We start from the raw sequence: 20,801 nt of genomic DNA on the forward strand, positions 1-20,801 counted from the left end.
TAAGATCAGTGAATTATATGCTCTGGTACAACTCCACAGTTATATACGCGTAGTCGCGCCCATCTATTGGACGGAAAAAAGTGGTATCGAAGTGGAATTCGAAACATACGAGGAAAATATCTGAGCGATCGGATCGCAGGGAGAGAAATCTTCAATGCAGTATGCTATTTCAGGTGGATGTTTACGAGCCTAATGTTCTAGTGCGCTGTCACTCGTAAAGAACTGGCTTACTTTATGAAGGCAGGAGCTTACTTCTGTTGGAGAAGCCTTATGATCTGTGAGAGGAGCGCTTGCCTTCAGTGGGAGATGCTTAGGTTAAATAGGAGATATGCTTCCTTCGGCGTCTAAGGCTTTGTACAATGTGTGGGAGATGTTTACGCTTCTGTGTGAAGGAGTACTTGTAACCATATGTGTGAAGGAGGATGTTGAATCACGCTTCCGCGGGTGTAAGGGGTTTTCGACATGTGTGGGAGTGATGTCGATACACTCTCACGGACGATGTAGAGGATTTTACAGGCCACTAGTAAAAATAGTATTCATGGTACGGTTATGATTGTCCTAGCTCTAGTACTATAGCCCGCGTACAGTTGACGTAGGGGCCGTAGGGCTATAGAACATTCTATTACGAATGCTCGGGACCAACTTATTCACGGTTACTCGCGGCTATAAAACGTCTGTGGTAGGCAATTAATGCCTCTTATCCAAAGTGAATATATGTATTAAGTTATATCCGCTACTAAAATTTAACCTCTATTGTTGAAATGGTCTACTTGCGGTATTTCTTATGAATGAACATTATTTACGAACTTCAAACAGCCATTTTTGGTGGCGCTGCAGCAGCGCCAGTCAGCGGGAACTATATACATTTCCACACGTAGAGGGGTGGGCGGGTTGTGTTGGTTGTGGACAAAAACATTGTTGTTGTCAAGTAACAAATTTTAAAAGCAATCAAAAAAGATTGTAATATTAGTTTTGTCATCAAAGATGAACAAATTACTAATACTATTATTAATTTGTTGCTTGACAACAACGTTTTTGTCCACAACCAACATAACCCGCCCACTCCTCCACGTGCGGAAATACATAGTTCCCGCTGACTGGCTGGAGTAAGTTGATCCCGAGCATTCGTACGTTAAAAAAATTCCGCGTACATAAAACAAAGAAAAACAGATAAAAATACACATTCCTGATGATGTCATACTTTCACGTCCAGTTTCGACGGCACGAGATTGAAGCTTTCCACCAATTAAATTCTATAATTTTTTTTAGCCATTACAGTTTGCAATATATCTTTCATGTCCTGTCTCTGCTCTGTCAGCCTTGCCTTTTCTGTTCTGCTATCTTAATTCTCTCTCTCTCTCACATAGGTCGAGACTCGGACTTGCCCTCGCAGTAACACGAATGCAACACCAGCCCTTCCTTCCTTCACGCTGACTTACTCACAGTAGTTCTTACGCCGTGTGTATCCACCGTTCTCACTCCCGCGTCTCGCTCTTTCCGTCCCTCCCTCTCTCTCTCGCTCTCCGTCATTCTTCGTCTCTCTCGATCGCTCTCCGTCGTTCTTCGTTTCTCCTACTCTTGCTCCTGTTCTCGTCACTCTCTTTTTCTGTTTCGTTGCTGGCCCGTAGATTGATATAGTGAAGTACTGCTACCTTGCGTTGCGTCCGCAAAGGAACACCCAGGTTTTGGATTGGTCACTGGCTCCAAAATGTAATGCTGAATTAAAGTTTGATGTAGAAATTATGAAGAAGAAATCCAAACTTGTGTGTCAGATATTAAAGTTTATTCAGTGTTTGCCTAGACGTTATTCATTTATAAAGAAGTCTCTTCAAGACACAATCGACATGTTGTGTAATGCAACTCGTTTATTCCACCATACTCTCCAGCACCCCGAGTCCCCACGCATACTCGTGGCGCCACCTCTTGGTGCATATATCAACATCCATAACATTCAGTAGCCGTTCAACTATATCTAGCCTCTTTAAACTGAATAAACTTTAATATCTGCCACACAAGTTTGGATTTCTTCTTCATCATTTCTACATCGAACTTTAATTCAACGTTACATTCGTAATAGAACGTTCTATAGCCCTGCGGCATCTGTACGCGGGCTATAGTACTACTAGAGCTATGATTGTCCAGTCTTCGGCAATTGACGATTCACATTGCCATTGCCATTGCCATTGGCATTGGCAATCAAAGATCAAATCAAAATCATTGCGACTCAATTTGAGTCGCCTATAAACTTTTCAAGTACGTCAAGTAACGCATAAAGTTAAATAAACAATGTTCATTACAAATAAAGTTGCTAATGGTAATCCTTAAATGTTAACTTACGTATAGTCAAATTTTATTGTAGATCCAACATGCGGGAATAAGCAACGAAAACAAATAATACACTAATCCCGCTGATGTTTTCAAAGCGTACTATGTAAACAAGTGAACATTCACGTCAGTAACGGAGTAGATGGCGGTAAAGGCGGTCTGAATTTCAGAAAGTTTAGACCATGGCATAGAGTTGTATAAATATAATATATAATATATATATTATAACTCTATGGGTCTAACTCTATGGTTTAGACTTATTAGAGCAGAGCAAGAAATAATCATAGAAATAATATAGATAACCTAATTTCTATGGAAATAATATAGATAACCTTATATAGATTATAATTTATATAACCCTATAGGCTATATATAGATAATATAGATAGGTTATCTATATAATTTCTATGTTTAGACAGAATATAAATCACCATAAATATCATAAAAGGTGATTTATATGCTCTGGTTTAGAGCACTGAGCAGTCTATTTTGTTAGTTTCTATTTATTTTATTTATTACTTATAATTATTATTATATATTATTGTTTTGTCAAATTTCACTTGCACCTTTGCACCTCAGCATTGCACTTGTTATCACCACGTATCTTTGAACAAAGAAAGAGAGGGAGAGAAGGGAGAGAGAGAGAAAGGGGGGAGGAATGGAGATAGAGAACGGGAGAGGATAATAAGAGAGAAATGGACAGGGGAGTGAAGGAAAGGGAGAGGAGAGAGGGGGAATTGGAGACGAGAGAGAGAATGGAAGAGGGGAGGGAGAAATGGAGAGGGTGAGAGAGAAAGGGAGAGGGGGAGAGAGAGAAATGGAAAGGGGAAAGAGGGAGAAAAGGAAAGGGGAGAGAGAGAGAGGAGAGAATTGGAGACAAGAAAGATAGCGAGAGAGAAAGGGAGAGGAGATAGAAGATAGAGAAAGGGAGAGGGGAGAGAGATAAAGGAAAAAGGGAGAGAGAGGGAGGAGAGGAAGAGAGAGAGAGAGAGAGAAAAGGCAAAGAGAGACAGAAAGGGAGATGGAAGAAGGAAGAGAGAGAGATAGGAGAGCGAGAGACAGAAAGAAAGATGGGAGAGGGAAGAGAGAGAGGGGAGGGGAGAGAGAGAGAACGATGGTAAGTAGCAGATGCATGAAAAGTTAGCTGACAGGCTATAACAAAGATAAGTAATAGCCTTTATTCTATAGACAGATTTCTGTTCTACAGGGGTGTATCTGCATGTATAATCAAGAGTGGATAAAAAACAAATATTTTTACAAAAAATATAAAAAAAAGTATCATAAATATATAATTATAAATAATATTATATATACCATAAATATATGTGTGCGTGTGTGCGTGTGCGTGTGCGTGCGTGCGATACATAATTAATATAATAAAAATATGATGAGTAAACATAAATATTTGTTTCTATTCACTCTCAATGCAAGTGGTAATATGCAGATAATATCGATCATGGTTGTGTCCAGTCGTGCTATAGGTGATCACAAAGTTCCGCTACTCACCGTTGTCATTGTTTGATGCAATGTTATAAGAGCAATAGAAATAATGTGAATTTATAGGCAGGTTCTTTATTGTATTTCTCATGCCAGCATAACTAAAACAATGTAATCAAACTTGACACCGATTTATTTCTTAACAAAAATAGCATTTAATATGATACAGTAGATCTATATATTACATCTATAACACAAATAGAAATTTTAGTTGGTAGCTTACTAAATACATACAAATAAACTATCATGATTCATTGCAATTATATTCATATTTCAAAAGTGCCAGCATTTGTATTGGGTAGAAAACACTAAAAACTAACAAACAGACCCAAATGCCAAAAACCTCGGACATTCTCGTGTGGCAGTGATGAAAGAGTACTTCTCAGTTGTTGAAGAAACGACAAGATCTCATATCACGACATGCATGAAGTCACACAACTGAAACGAAACATAACATTCACTAACATTCTGTCCATCGCGAGAGAAAAACGGACACTGATAGCAAACAGCAAGCGGCTATATTGAACATTACAATACAGGCAAACATTGCATTATCTCAGTCGCCACACCCTTACCCTAACAACACCTATATAGTCTATCAAATTAGTCTGAATTGTTTCTCTTTTCAGTAAAACCTAGTCCCAGTACAAAGATTTTACTCTACAGATGCTCATGAAAAATTCTAAGCGAGTATAACGTAAGGGCGACAACATACCGTGCAGGTCATCATAAGGAACGAGGTTGTCCCGTTTGCCTCCGTCTGTAGCACGGAAAAGTGTGGCTGATTGTGGCAGACGCTGCTATGGGACTGCAGACCTTCGTCCAAGTTGCTTCGTACCATCCCCAGTGTGAGTGCATCCTCCTGTTTAGCACGTGCTAATGGTCACTTAGAGAGTAACAAATGCACAACCAAATACGTAGGGCAAGAGAGTTACATGGGCATACACAGACATGCAAAGGGCAAACACAAAGTACAGGTTATGTGGGGGAATCATTCGATATATATACATATATAAATGATTTTTCTGTGTATGGGGCAACTGGTCAATGTATATGATACTACAATATAACTAAACATTTCACCGTTCTCACATGTTAGCATGATAAGCAACAGTTGGCATTGAACATCGAATTACTCAACAGGACAATATACACGCAAATATAGGTTTTCTTCTTTAATTTGCACATGATATTTAACTACTGAGTTCTGTTCATTCTAGTTGGGACCTTTAGCACAAAAAATGTCTTTATGACACCTACCTGTGTATTAATGCGAAGTCCACAGCGACAGAATATCACAGATCTGTTGATCATGATAGGATACCTGGAAAGCAATTAATGAATCATAACAGAGTAAAAAAGATCTAGTAATATTTATTTATTTATGTATGTATATTGTATAGACATATGTGTGGTGTGTGTACCTCATCTATTTCTCTCTATATATTCTCTCTACATAATATCTATTCTCTCCTCTCTATTATGCTATCTCAACCTCTACCAATTAATTATACTTTACCGCTGGCAAAATGGGCATATTATATCATCTGTGTGCAGGCTTCTAACAGCATCACAGATCTGTGCTTCATCCAGTGACAACTGTGTCTCATATTCTCGCACCATAGCTGCCTCTGTTACAGACAAAGATGTCATAAAGTTGACAAAGTTGATATCCAGGTTATGGCAGTAAAACACGGCCACTCTCTGGTCATTCGGACCATCAGATCATCATTGGACTTCAACTTTAAGTGAAAATAACTGCAATATATTGTGCCTACATATATAGCAAACATTGCGATTTGCATTACGATGGAACATGTTGACCTGGCTACTCTCTTACGAAGGACAGTGCATGGTAATTATAACACATGATACCTTCCTCCATCAGGCTTGCCTTGATGTCCTCCATAACAGACAAACAGCTTTCTACGTGTTCACATCCATCTCGCAAAAACTGAAACAGATAGAAGGCTTAATTACTAGCACATTACTATCCAGATAGCCTGTAGCAGCTGAGCCTACATTGCCCCAACCTCTACATTGCAAGACAGGCTACTATTGCAGTCTGCATGAAAAACTTCCACCCTCATTGGCCCAGCGGGCCTGTAGAAATGTATAATTCACTGGCCCACACTACGTTTTACAGGCCCAAATCAATGATCATCATATTAATTATGAAAAGAGAAACGGAACCGGACCGGAAACCGGAAGTTGTTGCGACCTATAGCGGCGACAAATACGCATGGTGTTGACTAGTTACTTCCCCTACTTAAGATCAAGAATATGATGCCCTATCGTTAATATCGGTAAATTTTCATATAAAATATCGGGAATTTCGGTCAATTCTCAGACTGATCATCACATAAAAAAGCTGAAATATCATTAATAGACCATGCATTTACTCAATTTTTTCCCACTGGCCCATCGGTCTTGTTCATTTACCAGTTTCATTGGCCCCACAAAAAATTTACTTGCCTCGGATACCGGGCCAGTGGTTAATTTTGCAGACTGCTGTTGACCTAGACATTTTGTTCATGCTAAATCGTTGTTCAGTGTTACCGGTGGCCTCGTTTATGTAAAATTTACGTGGCACAACATACCTCTTCATCAAAGGAAGCTAGTTTCTCTTCTCTCATCTTCTTCCACTCTTCCTTTATCAGTAATGCTACTAACTCCTCCTCCTCTTCTTTTAATTGACAGTTGGATGGGCATTGCCGGAATCGCTCAATCACGCTCTCTCTCCGACTCTTCAGTTGTTCAAAGCACCTCTGCAAAATGATAGAAAGGGTATCAGCTATCTGTAACATTATAATATGCTTAATTATTATAATTAATTTATAATTGTTAATAATCGAGCCCAACTTCTGGCAGTTCTGCTAGTCGACGCGTGTACTGTAAATCTAAACGCAATACATTTATACAGATAAATCTTGACTGTCTGACATCCATGCAATATACTACACACTTCATCACTCGTATGCTCATAATGATGTACTTCTACCCCGAGGGCGACTGTAGAAATGTTTGCAATCTCTAGCCTTTCCTTTGACTTTGAGCTCAGGTAGATATTTTACATTCTATAATTTTATTTATTTACAATCTAGCGCACAAAGGGTCGTTGTCGTATCAGGTACTACATCATGTATGATGATGTACCCGAGGTAGTTTTAGGTTGTTTACTCAGTTTAGTATTAAAACTATCAATTATGTTTATATTTTTATACGAGGTATGTTTAGGGTTAGGGTTAGGGTACACTTCTGTAGTACAAGTCTGGTACACTTTGTGTATACATATATGTACCTCGGGTACATATATGTAGTACCTGATACTATCAGTGATAGTGATAGTGATACGACAACGAGTCGAACGACCCGACCCCTTCACTGGCTTCAGCATCACTGACAGTCACAATGTCAACATGAGCTTGCAAGCTTCTCGCCGTGTGTTCACGCCATTATAAGGGCTGCGTTAAGTGCGATTCAATATACCTTCCTAAAAGCTTCCTTCCAATTAGGAGTTCGGTTCTTGTACAGAGACGAATGATCGCGTTGTTTGTGCGGGTGCGGACGACTGCTTGGACTATGATGAATGCCTGCCATTCTCGTACATGTTCTTGCCGAGTTTGTAGCACTCGTCATTGCACTCGTGACCGCGGTGATTGTGTGCACGAGAAAATTTAACCACGGTATAATATATAACCGATTAATTTATATTATGTTATTTTCTAATTATTAGTATAATCAGATAATTTGGTTGAATATATTACACAAAAATTTGAAAAATAAACTTAAAGAAATAGGCTTTGCCTATAAGTATAGCACAGCGGTATGATATTTAAAACAGAATATACGCGGTTGCGTTTTTGCTCAGACACCGTCCACGATGGCTACCCTGCTGCGACAAACACCATTGACCTGCAGTGGCCATAGTCGGCCCGTGGTACACCTTCATTTCAGCCAGGTCACTCCGAACGGCTCCTTCCTCATAGCTGCATCGAAAGGTAGCATTTTGCAAACTTTCAGGGTTTGACTTTTTGTTTGAGGCGAGATATGTGGTCGCATACCGCAGATGTCATGCTCGTGATGCACCACCACTGCCACTGGGGCTCATACCCCATAGTCATAGTCATAGACATAGCCATAGGGTCTATGTCCCCCAGGGTACTGCCGGAACGTACCCTGGGTACGGTCCGGTATACCGGAACGTACCCTGGTAACTATCTGATATGGTTAGGGTTAGGGAGTATGCGTAGGCGTAGGCGTAGGCGACTCCCTAGACTCGTTAGTGGAGTAGGCGAGGTACACTACGGCCGGCATATTATAATATAAGATAATACCAAGGTACCCTCTGATAGTACCCTGGTGGACATAGACCCTCTCAGCACCACTGAGGCCTGGTCTATTTTCTAAACACGAATATATGCGATTATCGCTTGCCTCAACCACTGTTCTCTCCGCACAGGTTATATGCCATTATTTGTATATTTGTATATTTACTAATAAAGTGTACTGTCATTATGTCATAGAGTGATGATACTGATAGATGTACATGCCAATTAATGAATTATTAGTGTCTGTAAAAGCGTGTATGGACTGAGCATCATTTTGTAGATGGAAAGCCAATGTTGCGCCAGGGCGACACAGGCGACTGGGTCGGCACATTCGAGGGGCATCGAGGAGCAGTGTGGGGAGCTTGTCTAAACAGGGAGGCCACCGTGGCGGCAACCGGAGCAGCTGATTTCACCGCGTACGTACAGTTCACTGAGCACTGAAAAGCTGGCTTGGCAACAGCACGAATTATACAACCTTGCGCTAACGCGTAAATTCCAGCGGACTTTGTTTCAGTTGGGGCAGTGATGGTCTAGTCTAGTAGTTTGTTGTGGATACCACGCTTAAATGCGGGCTAAAAAGTGTGTGGTTTGAGTCCTGTGGTGTGACTGTTCGTTAAGGGTAAAAGTCACAATAATTTATAGGGCCTATATAATTTATATGACAGTTACTTCACTAAGCATTATAGTGAAATAAAACTGGTGCTTCAAAAGTGTATGGATACAATAGATATTTGCACCGTGTACAAATCAGGAACCAGGATGAACCAACTGGGAAATAGGGTCATTCACTGGGCAGAGTATCATAATCCTGTTTGTGTGTTTACGGGTCGGTATTTCTCTTGCAGCAAGCTGTGGGATGCCATATCTGGCCAGGAGAAGCACTCGTTCACGCACACACACATCGTGAAGACTGTGGACTTCTCGTACGACTCCAGCCGTCTGCTCACAGGCAGCATGGAGAAACTCGTGAAACTGTTCGACCTGGCAAAGCCAGAAGCTGGTAGTGTAACTTGCGCGTGCTGCACTCGTGCTTAAGTTGCTCATTTTTTCAGTTTTTCTTCTTTATCGGTCGGTCTGAAAAATATTGTGCCCCAAATCCGAGGACTTTTTCCAATCCATAGGGGGTGAGGGTTCCACCAAGATTTCCACTTTTCTGATATTGCAGGCCTTTTGAGTTTCACAAAGTTCGGACCCCGGACCGCGGTCAGTGGACCGGGGCCCAATCACAGGTATTGCCCGAGGGCCCACAAGGTGCCAGTCCGTCCCTGTCTGCAGTATAAAGTTGGGTTGGCAGAAAGCTGTGATAGTTTCATGGGGTCTGCGAGGTTTGCGTGATGAATGGGACAGGAGAAAGGGAATTGATTCTATCTTTATTAATGTTGAGTTATGTAGCTGTAAGGTTTGCTCGGTTGAGGAAAGGAGAAAGGAGATTTGTGCCAATCCTATATGAGGGAACATACACAATAGGATTTTCGCATTCGTAGCCATCTTTTTATGCACTATACTATACTGTAGTATAGAATATATGCTTGCTCTCAATATTCACTGCTAGGCCTTCTATAATAATTAGGGTACACACATGTAGAACACTGACAAGTGCCTATAAACTGGTGATTACTGCCAAACTCAAATGCCGACCCTAATAATTAATGTAAACAATGATGTAAACTAATACAAGTGGCAAATTTTTAAGGCATGGTTTTTGCCCCAGTGGCTGTGGCTCCCACTGATGCTCAGCTGTATGCTGGTTTATGCATGAGTATCTTCATTGATCATTGACCTGCCCCTCTATTTCAGATCCTCTGAAGTTTGAGGGTCATACCGGTAATCTGAAAGAGGTAGTGTTTCTCCAAGATGGTCGAAGGATTGTCAGCGCTGCAGAAGACAAAACCATCAGGTAACCACCCAGTAAAAAACAGCATCACACCCTTTACCAACATTGTACACTTTTTTGTGTCGTTCTTTCGATAATTTATGATTCAATAATGCATGGTTAATAATTTTTTATTTCCCATAATTTTGTTATAATTATTATTTTTTAATTATTATTTTTAAATAATGTATGGTTAATAATATTTTAATAATTTGCGTGGTAAAATTGTTAACCGCATAAAGAAATTAAACGAGATAATGTTTGCGGTAGGATGTGGGATGTCACGACGGGGACGGAAGTGAAGAAGTTGGACGTGCCATCGAATGTGACGGGCATGGAGCTGTCACAGGACGGGGAGATCCTGACGGTCACCTACAGTAACACCGTCGCCTTCTACAACGCTGACACGTAAGGACACAATTCAAAAAATATTTGTTTGCCCTCACCCGACCCATGCTGAAAAGTTTGGGTAGGTAGGTAGGCTTTTGTTTTAAGGTTGTTTTTTTTACAAATTCAGCATGGTGTCTACATGCTCGGGTGTGCTTGTGTGAAGATACCTTTTATGTTGAATATTTGTTTTGCTTGGTACATAATGTATTGCCTACAGATTTATATAATGTACAGTGATACAATTTGTAAAAAAAAAATGGGAAAGATCAATAAACAATTTTGAGTCGGCCCCTTTTTGGCGGGTCGGTTGGGTGAGGGCAAACAAAAAATATTTTTATTATGGCCCTGTCAACACAGAACGCCCTGCACTCCCGATTCGAACACCCGCAGAGGATCATCTTACCGAGTAGTGCGACTTTTTGCAAAGACATCGATCCTGACTGTATCAGAGAGCATGTATCTGTACCCCGCGTTCGGTAGCGACATTCGGTGGTTCGGTTGTTTTTGTTTGTTTCAATTCTCGGTTCGGTTCCGGGAAATACATTCAACCCACTCTCAGTTAGGGGGGGGGAGGGGCGCACACAGCGAGCAAACAGCTCAGCACTTATGCCAAGCCCTGTCCCTCGTACTTTTCTCAGCGTGTGCGGGGTGACAATGCGTGAGATTTTCGTCATTCATTATTATTATTCAAAATGGACGGAAAATTTCTCCCATCTTCTCAGCATTTTTATTACTGAAAATAACCGAACCCAATGAACCGAACCAAAGAGCAAAATCCGAAAACCGAACCGAACCGAAACAAAATGCATCGTTACACCCTTAGAGAGCATGTGTCTGTACCGCGTACTCACTGCGCGCTTGTGTTACAGCTTTGAGTTGCTGAAGACGCACGTCGGCCCGACGCTGCTCTACTCCGCCTCACTGCACCCCGACAAACAGATGTTCGTGTTCGGCGGCGAGAACTTCACGATGTACAAGTACGACTACAACACCGGCGTCGAGATCGGTGAGCGGGGGTCGCGCCGGGGTCGTGATGGGGTCACGCAGAGGTCGTGTTGGGGTCACGCAGGGGTCACCAGGGTCGTGCCGGGGTTAGGGTGTGGGTTAGCGTTAGAGTGTGGGTTAGCGTTAGGGTTAGGATGTGGGTTAGCATTAGAGTGTGGGTTAGGGTTAGGATGTGGGTTAGCATTAGAGTGTGGGTTAGGGTTAGGATGTGGGTTAGCATTAGAGTGTGGGTTAGGTTAAGGGATGTGGGTTACGTGTTATGTGGGTTAGATTGGGTGTTAGTATAGTTAGGAATGTGCTTAAGTTGTGCGGTTGGGCGTTAGACTTATGGGTCATAGGTGCGGGCCGTCGGCTGTTAAGGGTGGGTTAGGGTTAGGGTGTGGGTTAGCGTTGGAGTGTGGGTTAGGGTGTGGGTTAGCATTAGAGTGTGGGTTAGGGTGTGGGTTAGCGTTAGAGTGTGGGTTAGGGTTAGGTGTGTGGGTTAAGCGTCAGAGTGTGGGTTAGGGTGTGGACTAGGTTAGGGTATGGGTTGGATTAGAGTGTGGTGCGTTCAGACGTGTGGGTTAGGGTGTGGGTTAGGCGCTAGGTTCCGGTGCACCGTAGCTGGGGGTTAGTGGTGTGGTTAGAGTAGTGGGTTAGGGCTGTGGCGTTAGCATAGGGTGATGGGTTAGCTTAGAGTGTTGGGTTAGGGTTAGAGTGTGGGTTTAGGAGGTTGGGTTAGTGCTTAGAGTGTGGGTTAGGGTGTGGGTTAGCTATTAGAGTGTGGGGTAGTGGTTAAGAGTGTGGGTTAGCATTAGAGGTGGGTTAGGTTAGGAGTGTGGGTTAGCATTAGAGGTGTGGGTTAGGGTTTAAGAGTGTGGTTAGCATATAGAGATGGGGTTAGGTTAGAGTGTTTTGGGTTAGCTGCTGAGTGTGGGTTAGGTGTGGGTTAGCATTAGAGTGTGGGGTTAGGTGTTAGAGTGTGGTTAGCATATAAGGGTGTGGTTAGCATTAGAGTGTGGTTAGCCGCTAAGAGCTGTGGGTTAGCATTAGGGTGTGGGTTAGAGTGTGGGTTAGCGCTAGAGTGTTGGTTAGGGTTAGGATGTGGGTTAGCGTTATGGGGTTTAGTTGTGGGTTCAAGTTTGGGTTAGGATGTGCGTTAAGTTGTGCGTTGGGGTTAGACTATGGGTCAGGGTTTGGGTGGTTGGGTAGAGGGTGTGGGTTAGCATGTGGATGTAGGTTAGGTTTAAGGTTAAGGTGTGGGTTAGGGTTAGCACGATGATGCTTACAATGAATGCTGTCTCTGCTATTAGATTGTAGTTAGCCTTGACTGTCTTGGTGCTCACACCCACACACCTGCACGTGCACGTGTACACAGTGTGTATTGCGTGCGACGCCCTAACGCAGTGGTTCTTAATCTTTTTTGAGTCATGGAGTCCATTTGGTCCTGGACCCCTTTGAGAATCTGGTGACCCCTCTCCAGAAAAATGCACATAAGCACATAAACACAAAATTTTGCATACAATGTCAGGGGTAGAAATTGACTTTTGAACACGGGAGTCCAACGGACTCCCTACCCTCAAAAAGAGGGAGTCCGCAGCAAAATGAGGGAGTCTGCAGTCTGAGGTTCAAAATTAAAGATATTAACAATAACGCATGTGATTATTTTTAAGATTCATGCGGCTGCACGTCTGCCAAATTTTCTTTGAACATTAGCTTAAAAATATGGTAATTCCGCGAGGCCGTGCTCTGGAATGAACTAGTTAGTATGGCAGAATTTTCAGGGAGTCACACGGATTCCTGCACGTATATTAAATCAGGGAGTCCGACAGTAAATCAGTGAGTATTTGACTCCGGACCCGTTAACTTTGCACCCTGCAATGTGGTTCACGGACCCCCTGAAGCCCATCTATGGAACCCAAAGGGGTCCATGGACCACAGGTTAAGAATCTCTGCCCTAGGCCATAGTAAAAACATTGTTTGTTTGCCCTCACCCGACCGACCCACCAAAAAGGGGCCGACTCAAACATTTTTATTGATCTTTCCCATTCTTTTTTTTTTACAAATTGTATCACTGTACATTATATAAATCTGTAGGTAATACATTATGTACCAAGCAAAACAAACATCTAACATAAAAGGTATCTCCACACAAGCACCCCTGAGCATGTAGACACCATGCTGACTTTGTAAAAAGACCCCCCCTCAAAAAAAAATTTAAGCTTACCACCTACCCAAACTTTTCAGCCTGGGTCGGGTGAGGGCAAACAAAGATTATACAAATATTTACAAGATTTACAAATATTATTACCCTAACCCTAACGCCTAGCATTTTGTCGGCAGAGTCGTCCAAGGGTCACTTCGGTGCCGTGCACTGCGTGCGCTTCTCGCCCGACGGTGAGCTGTATGCGAGTGGCTCCGAGGATGGCACGCTGCGGCTCTGGCAGACGACCGTCGGGAAGACGTACGGCCTCTGGAAGTGCGTCGCGCCGGGAGAGACCGCCGACGCCGCCGCTGCCGCCACCGCCATCGTCAACGGCAACGCCTCGAACGGCGCGGGGCCGCAGGAGATGAAGGTCGAGGCATAGACGGTGTAGTGCGGCGCGTGGCGTCCGGTGTTTGACGTCGGAGTGGCGAACATGTCGTTGTCGTGGCAATGCTGCGTTGTCGTTTGGATGGTAGCAATCTCCGTTGCCGGGAGCAGGAGTGCGCTGCTTCCATCTCCGAGGGTGGCGCGCCGCCGCGTCGTCGTGCTTTTCCGCTCGGTGAAAGCCCAGAGCGTCGACTTGAGTGACGGTGAGCGGACGGGAGAGAGAGGGGGAGGGGGACCTCACGCGTCCATCTAACAAGTCGGCGGAGGAGGCGTCGATTCACGAGGATCGCACCAAAATAGACAGTCGGTTCTCATCGTTCGACGCGGCATCTCCGAGTTTTTAGATGGACGCCGCCGCGGTTTGTCCGCCAATTTCCTCCGCTCTGACCTGCGACTGTGGCGCCACCTGGTGCTAACTGGGACGTGGGTCGGGCGGGAGGGGGCGGGACACATGCGCGGCAGAGTGGGCGAGCGAGGATGAGGATGGAAGCTAGAGGGCGCTGAGGTGCGCACGACTCGTCGGAGCGGATCATGTCGCGTTAGCGTCTCGTCTTTATTTAGAGAAAAAATTATTTATGTAAGCGTCGGAATCGTGGCGGCAGAACACGCTGAGCCGTCCTACGTGTCGCTCGGCAGATACTGGCGCCCTCTACAGTCTTGCATATCATACGCGTGAGATATCGCCCATTGTGAGCTGAGCGCAGCTTCCGGTAACGAGTTATTTTTAATTTGCTGGCTGCAAAATGAGATGCTGTATATAAAGGGATTGAAAAACGAGGCTTGCTTTGTGCTAGATGGCAGCAACAATTCATGTGGTACCTACCCCCCCATGCAGTGTTCGTGTATTCTGTCCTGCTTCCCATAGCCAAGATTCATGAGAGCAGACCTGTAATGAGTGGTCGGTCGGTCGTCGCAGTGCCGATGCCGTGTAATATTTGGGACTGAATCGTTTCACTGCATACATGTATGTTGCTTTGTTATCGCAAAAAAAGCGCAATCACATATAGACATGTTTTCTTGCTTATTCTTTGTGTACTACAGTGCAGGCGAAGTCGTGGTGAGAAATAACTTCTGTAAATCACTTTTAGAAAACGTTCATAAACCAGACTGAGTATTCCCGATTTTAGCATTAAACTTAAAGTGACCTAAGCTGGCGTGGCCACAGTTTGCTGACCGTAAGCATTTGTCTTTTTGGTTTTAACAAGAGCCGCAGAGCGTCTGGGCTCATCTGAGGTCTGTTGCTACGGTTATAAACGTAACATTTAAGTCGTGCGTAGTGACAACTTTGTTAGGCGCAGATATGCAGATACGCAGTTGCGTACACATCATTTCAGCAACCCCCCCGCATTCTGCATACCTCCCAAAGCCCATTGGTTGATAGAAATTGCGTGCCTGAAACTCCTGTTTAATGGTGCATTGTGACCCTAACCCTAACCCTAACCCTTTTTTTTTTAAAGTGCGGTAAAAATTATTTGTAGTTATTAAATTGTTGTAAATAAATCATGTAAATATTTGCGTTAATTGGAAAAAAATTGTTAAATGGATAAAGATAGAAAAATACAGAAAACAGGTAAATAATATAAAATCAGATGGAATTCGATGTAACGACCTTTGAGCCGTGACGCGCGTGCTGTACGTGTTCGGCTATCCAGGCTTATTGGGTTTGTAGATTATGGATGTGCCATGAATATGCGAACGCTGTGACGTCATTGAGGCAGTTCAGGAATCCATGTTTAACCTTCCTCTTGAGGGTCAAAAGGTTATCAGACACTTACTCTTCGCACGTCAGTGGAAAGCACATTTCATGGACCTTTCAATAAAGTGATAAAAATGGTAGGTCAGCGCTGAAACAAAAAAGTTTTTAACTCTGTCCATTAGGCCATGTCCTCAGAAAATGTCTGATATCTGACCTTTTCCCCACTGCCCTTTGACCTGTGATCTCCAATTTCGCACTGGTGATGCGTTTCTTGCCCATCACACGTAATTAATATACACCGAATATTAATTGCATAGGTGGAGCCGTTCAGATTTGTGCCGCGATTCCGTATTTCCTCCTATACCTTAAGTTAAGGGGGAAATATTTCCCCTCCGTTTACACATCTTGACCTTTGACCCTTGACCCCCAAACTTGTCATCCTGAGTCCTTTTCACGATCCCCATCTCCCCCCTCCCTCCCGACGTCCCGAATATCGTGACCGTACGTCGAGCGGTTAAGATTTGTGCCCAACTGTTGACGGACGGACGGACGCACGGACAATCATGCGATTCTGCAAGCTGCATTAGACTTCGTCAGATGAGCTAATAAAACTAATAAACGTCGAATAAATGTAAGTAACCCTAAAATAACTAATAAATTCTAGAGCAAAGTCAATCAGCCGAGATTTATCCTATAGGTGGTTTACTTCTCGAAACCGTAAAAAGTGTTCCCTTGGGCAATATTTGGATCACGAACCTCTCCTGCCCATCTCCAGTAGGAATTTTATGAGGCTACGGCTATCGCCAGGTTAAATATTTACTCGTATAAAGTAGGTCATTCTTACTGGGCTTGGTCTCAGTAGAGCATCTGCGTTGGAGTACAGGTAGAAATAGAGTAATAACTCTTCCACAATAACACTTGAAAATATGGCGATAAGTTTTATTCAATTATCGATATTTGTTACTGCGCAGAATATGTATATGAGTCGCATTATGTATAGTTCACATGCCAATGCTGTAGTAAAATGAGTTTTAGGCACATTCATTAATAAGGGACTTCATGAATAATAAGCCCTTAGGCTATCGGAAAGTCCCCGCCGCCATATTTAGATCAGATAAGAGGTGGTATAAGTTGCCTATATATAACATGGCTAGGATAGGACTAGTCTAGGTTTTTGATCTATAATTCTCTTCACTAACATCGTACTTTAATTCACAGGTGCGTTAATTTCTGTTTACAGAAACATTTACAAATATGATAGTGATAATTTATATTGTCATTGTGGTTAGTGTGTCACATAAGATTGTGGTAATTTGAGATATTTTGCAATGTTTGTGTTAATGCAAAAACTAAAAACGCACGAGTGTTTAAAAATCATGTATTTTCCTACGCGCGCCTCGGCCATTTTATACCCCCTTTTTCTATGACCTATAAATAGCACAGCTGGACTTTCCGATATCACTTATTCCCAAGACACCCATTTCTAACGTATACACTGAGTGGCGCGGGTAAATGTTCTTCACTGTGCTCGGTGCACGCAACACTGCGTGCAATTTGCTAAAGCGAATCTTCGTGACATTTATTTCGAGAAACTCTAGTCTGGACTCGAGCGAAACGAGCGATTTTCGTTGTTAGTTGCGTCCAAGGCAAAACAGATGTAAACAGATGTAAAGGCAACAGATATAAACAGATGTGTTTATATCTATAGGCCTTTGTTGCGCCTAACATAACACAAGACAAATGCGTGTCTGCTATTGGCGGGTTAATTTCATCATCGTCACCGTGACGTCAACGCAGCAGACGACACTTGTCGCATCACGCGTGTCGATCCACCGCAGCAGCACTCTCACTATATTGTTCTCGATAAGTTCGTCCGTAACTAGAGATGGTCAGTGGGTAACATCCGCGCTGGATTCTTTAACAAAAAAGGCGTCTGCAACGACAATGACGTCATCCCTGCACTCGGTCGCGAATATATGCTTATAACTAACTACTATACAAATTTTAGAAAACCGTAATGAGTAATTATGCGTTTCGTTTGCATGGCATATCAGTATGAATATATACATTCGTAGAGTAACTGTTTTATACCGACCGGCTGTGCATGATGGCAGCAGACAATGTATTGCGGGCGTCTTGCTCGTGCTCGAATAGATTTTCCGATGACCGGACCGCACAGGCATATATATATTGCGTATCGTGTACATTATACGCTACATATTTATGGGTACCCTATATTGCGTGCCACAACTTGTAAATTATTGTGTGTGCGCCATCTCCGTAGATAAAACAAAAGCAAAAAAACGCGTAGACTAAAGCTGCGATCTATATGCAAGACCGGATACCAAAGGTATCTACTTTATTATACACGCTGGGGGTCAAATAGCGAACAGTCGGACGCGCAGCTTCACACGATTAACTCTTCGTCGGGTGTTCTATGCTTGGGACTATAGGCCAGGTACTAGGAGCAGGTCATGCTTGCCCGAGGAGCGTGATGCACTAAGCTGCGCGGGTTGAAGCTGTCAGGTGTAGCGATGGATGTTGAACGCAACCACGTGACTGACGCAGACTCCGAATGTCACAGCGGATCGGATTCAATCGAGTGTTTATTTTACGCGACAGTCGATTGTCATCAATATTCATGATTATCATACTTATTATATTTATCAAACATCATCATCGCCGTATTCATCGTCATCATCCTAATCATCATCAACGTCGTCACCGATAATTTCTGTGCGTTGGGCTAAGATTTAATCCGCGTATTTCATCCGCCTGTAACGACAATTCGGGATCGATTTTCTGTAGACGATCGTAAAGTTCCAATGTGGTTGGAACAAAATGCTTAGACTATTCCGTTACAAACAATAACGGTGTACACGCTATATGTTGCACAATTCCTTGCGTTACATATATATATATATATCAGATATATATATATATATATACACACAGGCAGTAGCATTCGTAAGCTGACTGTGTACTCGTGACCTTTGCCCCTCTCAAGAGCTAAGAATGCCAGAGCTAGGTATTATCAAGAGCGGATATTATTAGGATATGGTATTATCCGCTCTTGGTATTATTAGCTCTTGATAATAATCACACGTGATTCTGCATCGACGATAAATTTCCGTCGTAACGAGACCGATTATTTTTAGTCGTAGTTGTAGTATTAGTTGTTTTTCTCTGCTTTTTAGTTCACCGATCGATCTTGCTCCCAAGCGTGAGTATAGGTATGCTGCTTGTGGTGTTCTATGTTGTGGTGAATGGTGACGGTGCGGCGGGGTGCGGCGGGGTGCGGCGCATTCGATCATGCAAGTAGCCTTCACTGGTTCGAACGTTCTAATAATATAACCTTTCAAGATTTTTACATTGCGTTTTAACAAAAAGATTAAGATGAATGTTTTTGGGGGACCTGACGACGTTTCAGGGCAAAAATCACGGATTCACAGATCGGTTATTCTGTCGTTTTAATTTCTAATATATAACAAAGTGTTGAGACAGGGAAAGAGGCTAATGTATGACCAGCTATTCATTGTTATGAAAATGAAGCGGTGTACGAAAGCGAGGCTATACGAGAACGCGAGGCCGTGCACGAATACGACGCCATGCGCGAAAGCGAGGCTGTATACAAAACCTGATCTGCATGCTACACGCGGGTAACCTCAAAGAGAGAGCCGCCTATATCTCCTATTAACATTAACACCAGGACAAATCTGTGCATTATCCTGCTCGTTTAATGTTTCACGTGTAGCCGCGTCTCATATACGAATGCTAATCGACTTCAGAAACCAACCACCCCTCCCCCGCACCCACCCACCCCTCTACGACCTATGCATGACGCGAGTCCTAAGAGCGATTACAAGACAACCGATGCTTACGTTTTCACGACGTGCTAGAATGGCTGAAGATGTGTGAGACTGATTGCAATCTATATCACGGGCGAGTAGGTCGGTCTGAGATTCATACACCCGCCCCTTATTTCAATAGTGCCTTTTTATTTTGGTCGCGCAACGGCGTTAGATACATGGTTTTTCCGCGGATGGTGACTCCGATGTCTGACATGAATTTCAAGGTTCAACCGACAGGAATTACGGGGAGTGACGGCGGCATCGTCAACAGCCGACGTTCGATCCTCATCGTCACGCATGGTAATCCTCTCTCCGTGTTCACTGCAGATCTGTCACTCCTCCAGCCGTTGATCTGTCACTCCGCTATGAAACAAAACGACGACGTTAGTACATAAATATACACAGACAGGCACGCACGCACACATATACATATATATATATATATACAGAGAGAGAGAAAGAGAGAGAGAGAGAGAGAGAGAGAGAGAGAGAGAGCGAGAGAGAGAGAGCCGAGAGAGAGCGCAGCGTAATAGATAGCTACTAGGTTGCGTAGATAGCTAGGATAGGTAGATACGATAGATAAAAGATAGATAGATAGAGTAGCATAGATAGATAGAAATAGCTAGATAGATAGATAGATATGATAGATAGATAGATAGATAGATAGATAGATAGATAGATAGATAGATATAGATAGATATAGATAGATAGGTAGATCGATATATAGATGGATGGATAGATAGATAGATAGATAGACAGATAGATAGATGAGATAGATAGATAGATAGATAGATAGATAGATAGATAGATTAGATATAGATAGATATATAGATAGTATCAGATAGATAGGTAGATGTAGATTACGATAAGATAAATAGAGGATGGATGGGATAGAGTAGAATAGATAGATACTATATATATAGATAGATAAGATAGATAGAAGATAGATAGATAGATAGATCGATAGAATAGATTAGAAGATAGATGATAGATAGATAGATAGATAGACTAGATAGATAAGATAGGAGTAGATAGTATAGATATGATTAGATAGATAGATAGATAGATAGATAGATTAGAATAGATAGTATAATGGATAGATAGAGTAGCACTGAATACCACATACCTAATGGGCTGTTAAGTCTTCGGGCGGAGGGGACACCAGGCTTGCATGTAAGTGTTCTCAGGCTCTCTTCTCCAGGTCGGCGGCGTTCGAATCCTTTTTTTTACGAATTCAGCGGGCAGTCTAGAGCCTGGGCGG

General features: G+C 42.9%; 2 protein-coding genes and 1 long non-coding RNA gene across 3 annotated transcripts in view; 1 reads left to right on the plus strand and 2 right to left on the minus strand.

The window, feature by feature from the left end:
- Window positions 1–3,877: 3,877 nt before the first annotated feature.
- Window positions 3,878–7,486, minus strand: LOC106815758 (RPA-interacting protein B-like). Its single transcript, XM_014820264.1, has 7 exons — window positions 7,312–7,486; window positions 6,423–6,590; window positions 5,698–5,776; window positions 5,342–5,453; window positions 5,083–5,146; window positions 4,538–4,684; window positions 3,878–4,260 (listed from the first exon to the last, which is right to left on the minus strand). The coding sequence occupies exons 1-7, from the start codon at window positions 7,459–7,461 to the stop codon at window positions 4,231–4,233; spliced, it is 750 nt and encodes a 249-aa protein (XP_014675750.1). The 5' UTR covers window positions 7,462–7,486; the 3' UTR covers window positions 3,878–4,230.
- A 7-nt stretch (window positions 7,487–7,493) lies between these two features.
- LOC106815756 (serine-threonine kinase receptor-associated protein-like) lies at window positions 7,494–14,999 on the plus strand. Its single transcript, XM_014820263.1, has 8 exons — window positions 7,494–7,508; window positions 7,694–7,823; window positions 8,434–8,569; window positions 8,999–9,153; window positions 9,951–10,050; window positions 10,297–10,434; window positions 11,286–11,422; window positions 13,744–14,999. Exons 2-8 carry the CDS (start codon window positions 7,706–7,708, stop codon window positions 13,986–13,988), a joined length of 1,029 nt encoding a protein of 342 aa, XP_014675749.1. The 5' UTR covers window positions 7,494–7,508; window positions 7,694–7,705; the 3' UTR covers window positions 13,989–14,999.
- Window positions 15,000–19,537: 4,538 nt separating this feature from the next.
- The window catches only part of LOC106815755, a 19,537-nt gene continuing 18,273 nt past the window's right edge, over window positions 19,538–20,801 (minus strand). The window contains exon 4 of the long non-coding RNA XR_001394788.1: window positions 19,538–19,903. This is a non-coding gene — a long non-coding RNA (uncharacterized LOC106815755). The remainder of the gene's footprint in view (window positions 19,904–20,801) is intronic.

The sequence above is a fragment of the Priapulus caudatus genome, unplaced genomic scaffold (assembly GCF_000485595.1).
Source record: "Priapulus caudatus unplaced genomic scaffold, Priapulus_caudatus-5.0.1 Scaffold1192, whole genome shotgun sequence".
Lineage (NCBI taxonomy): Eukaryota > Metazoa > Priapulida > Priapulimorpha > Priapulimorphida > Priapulidae > Priapulus > Priapulus caudatus.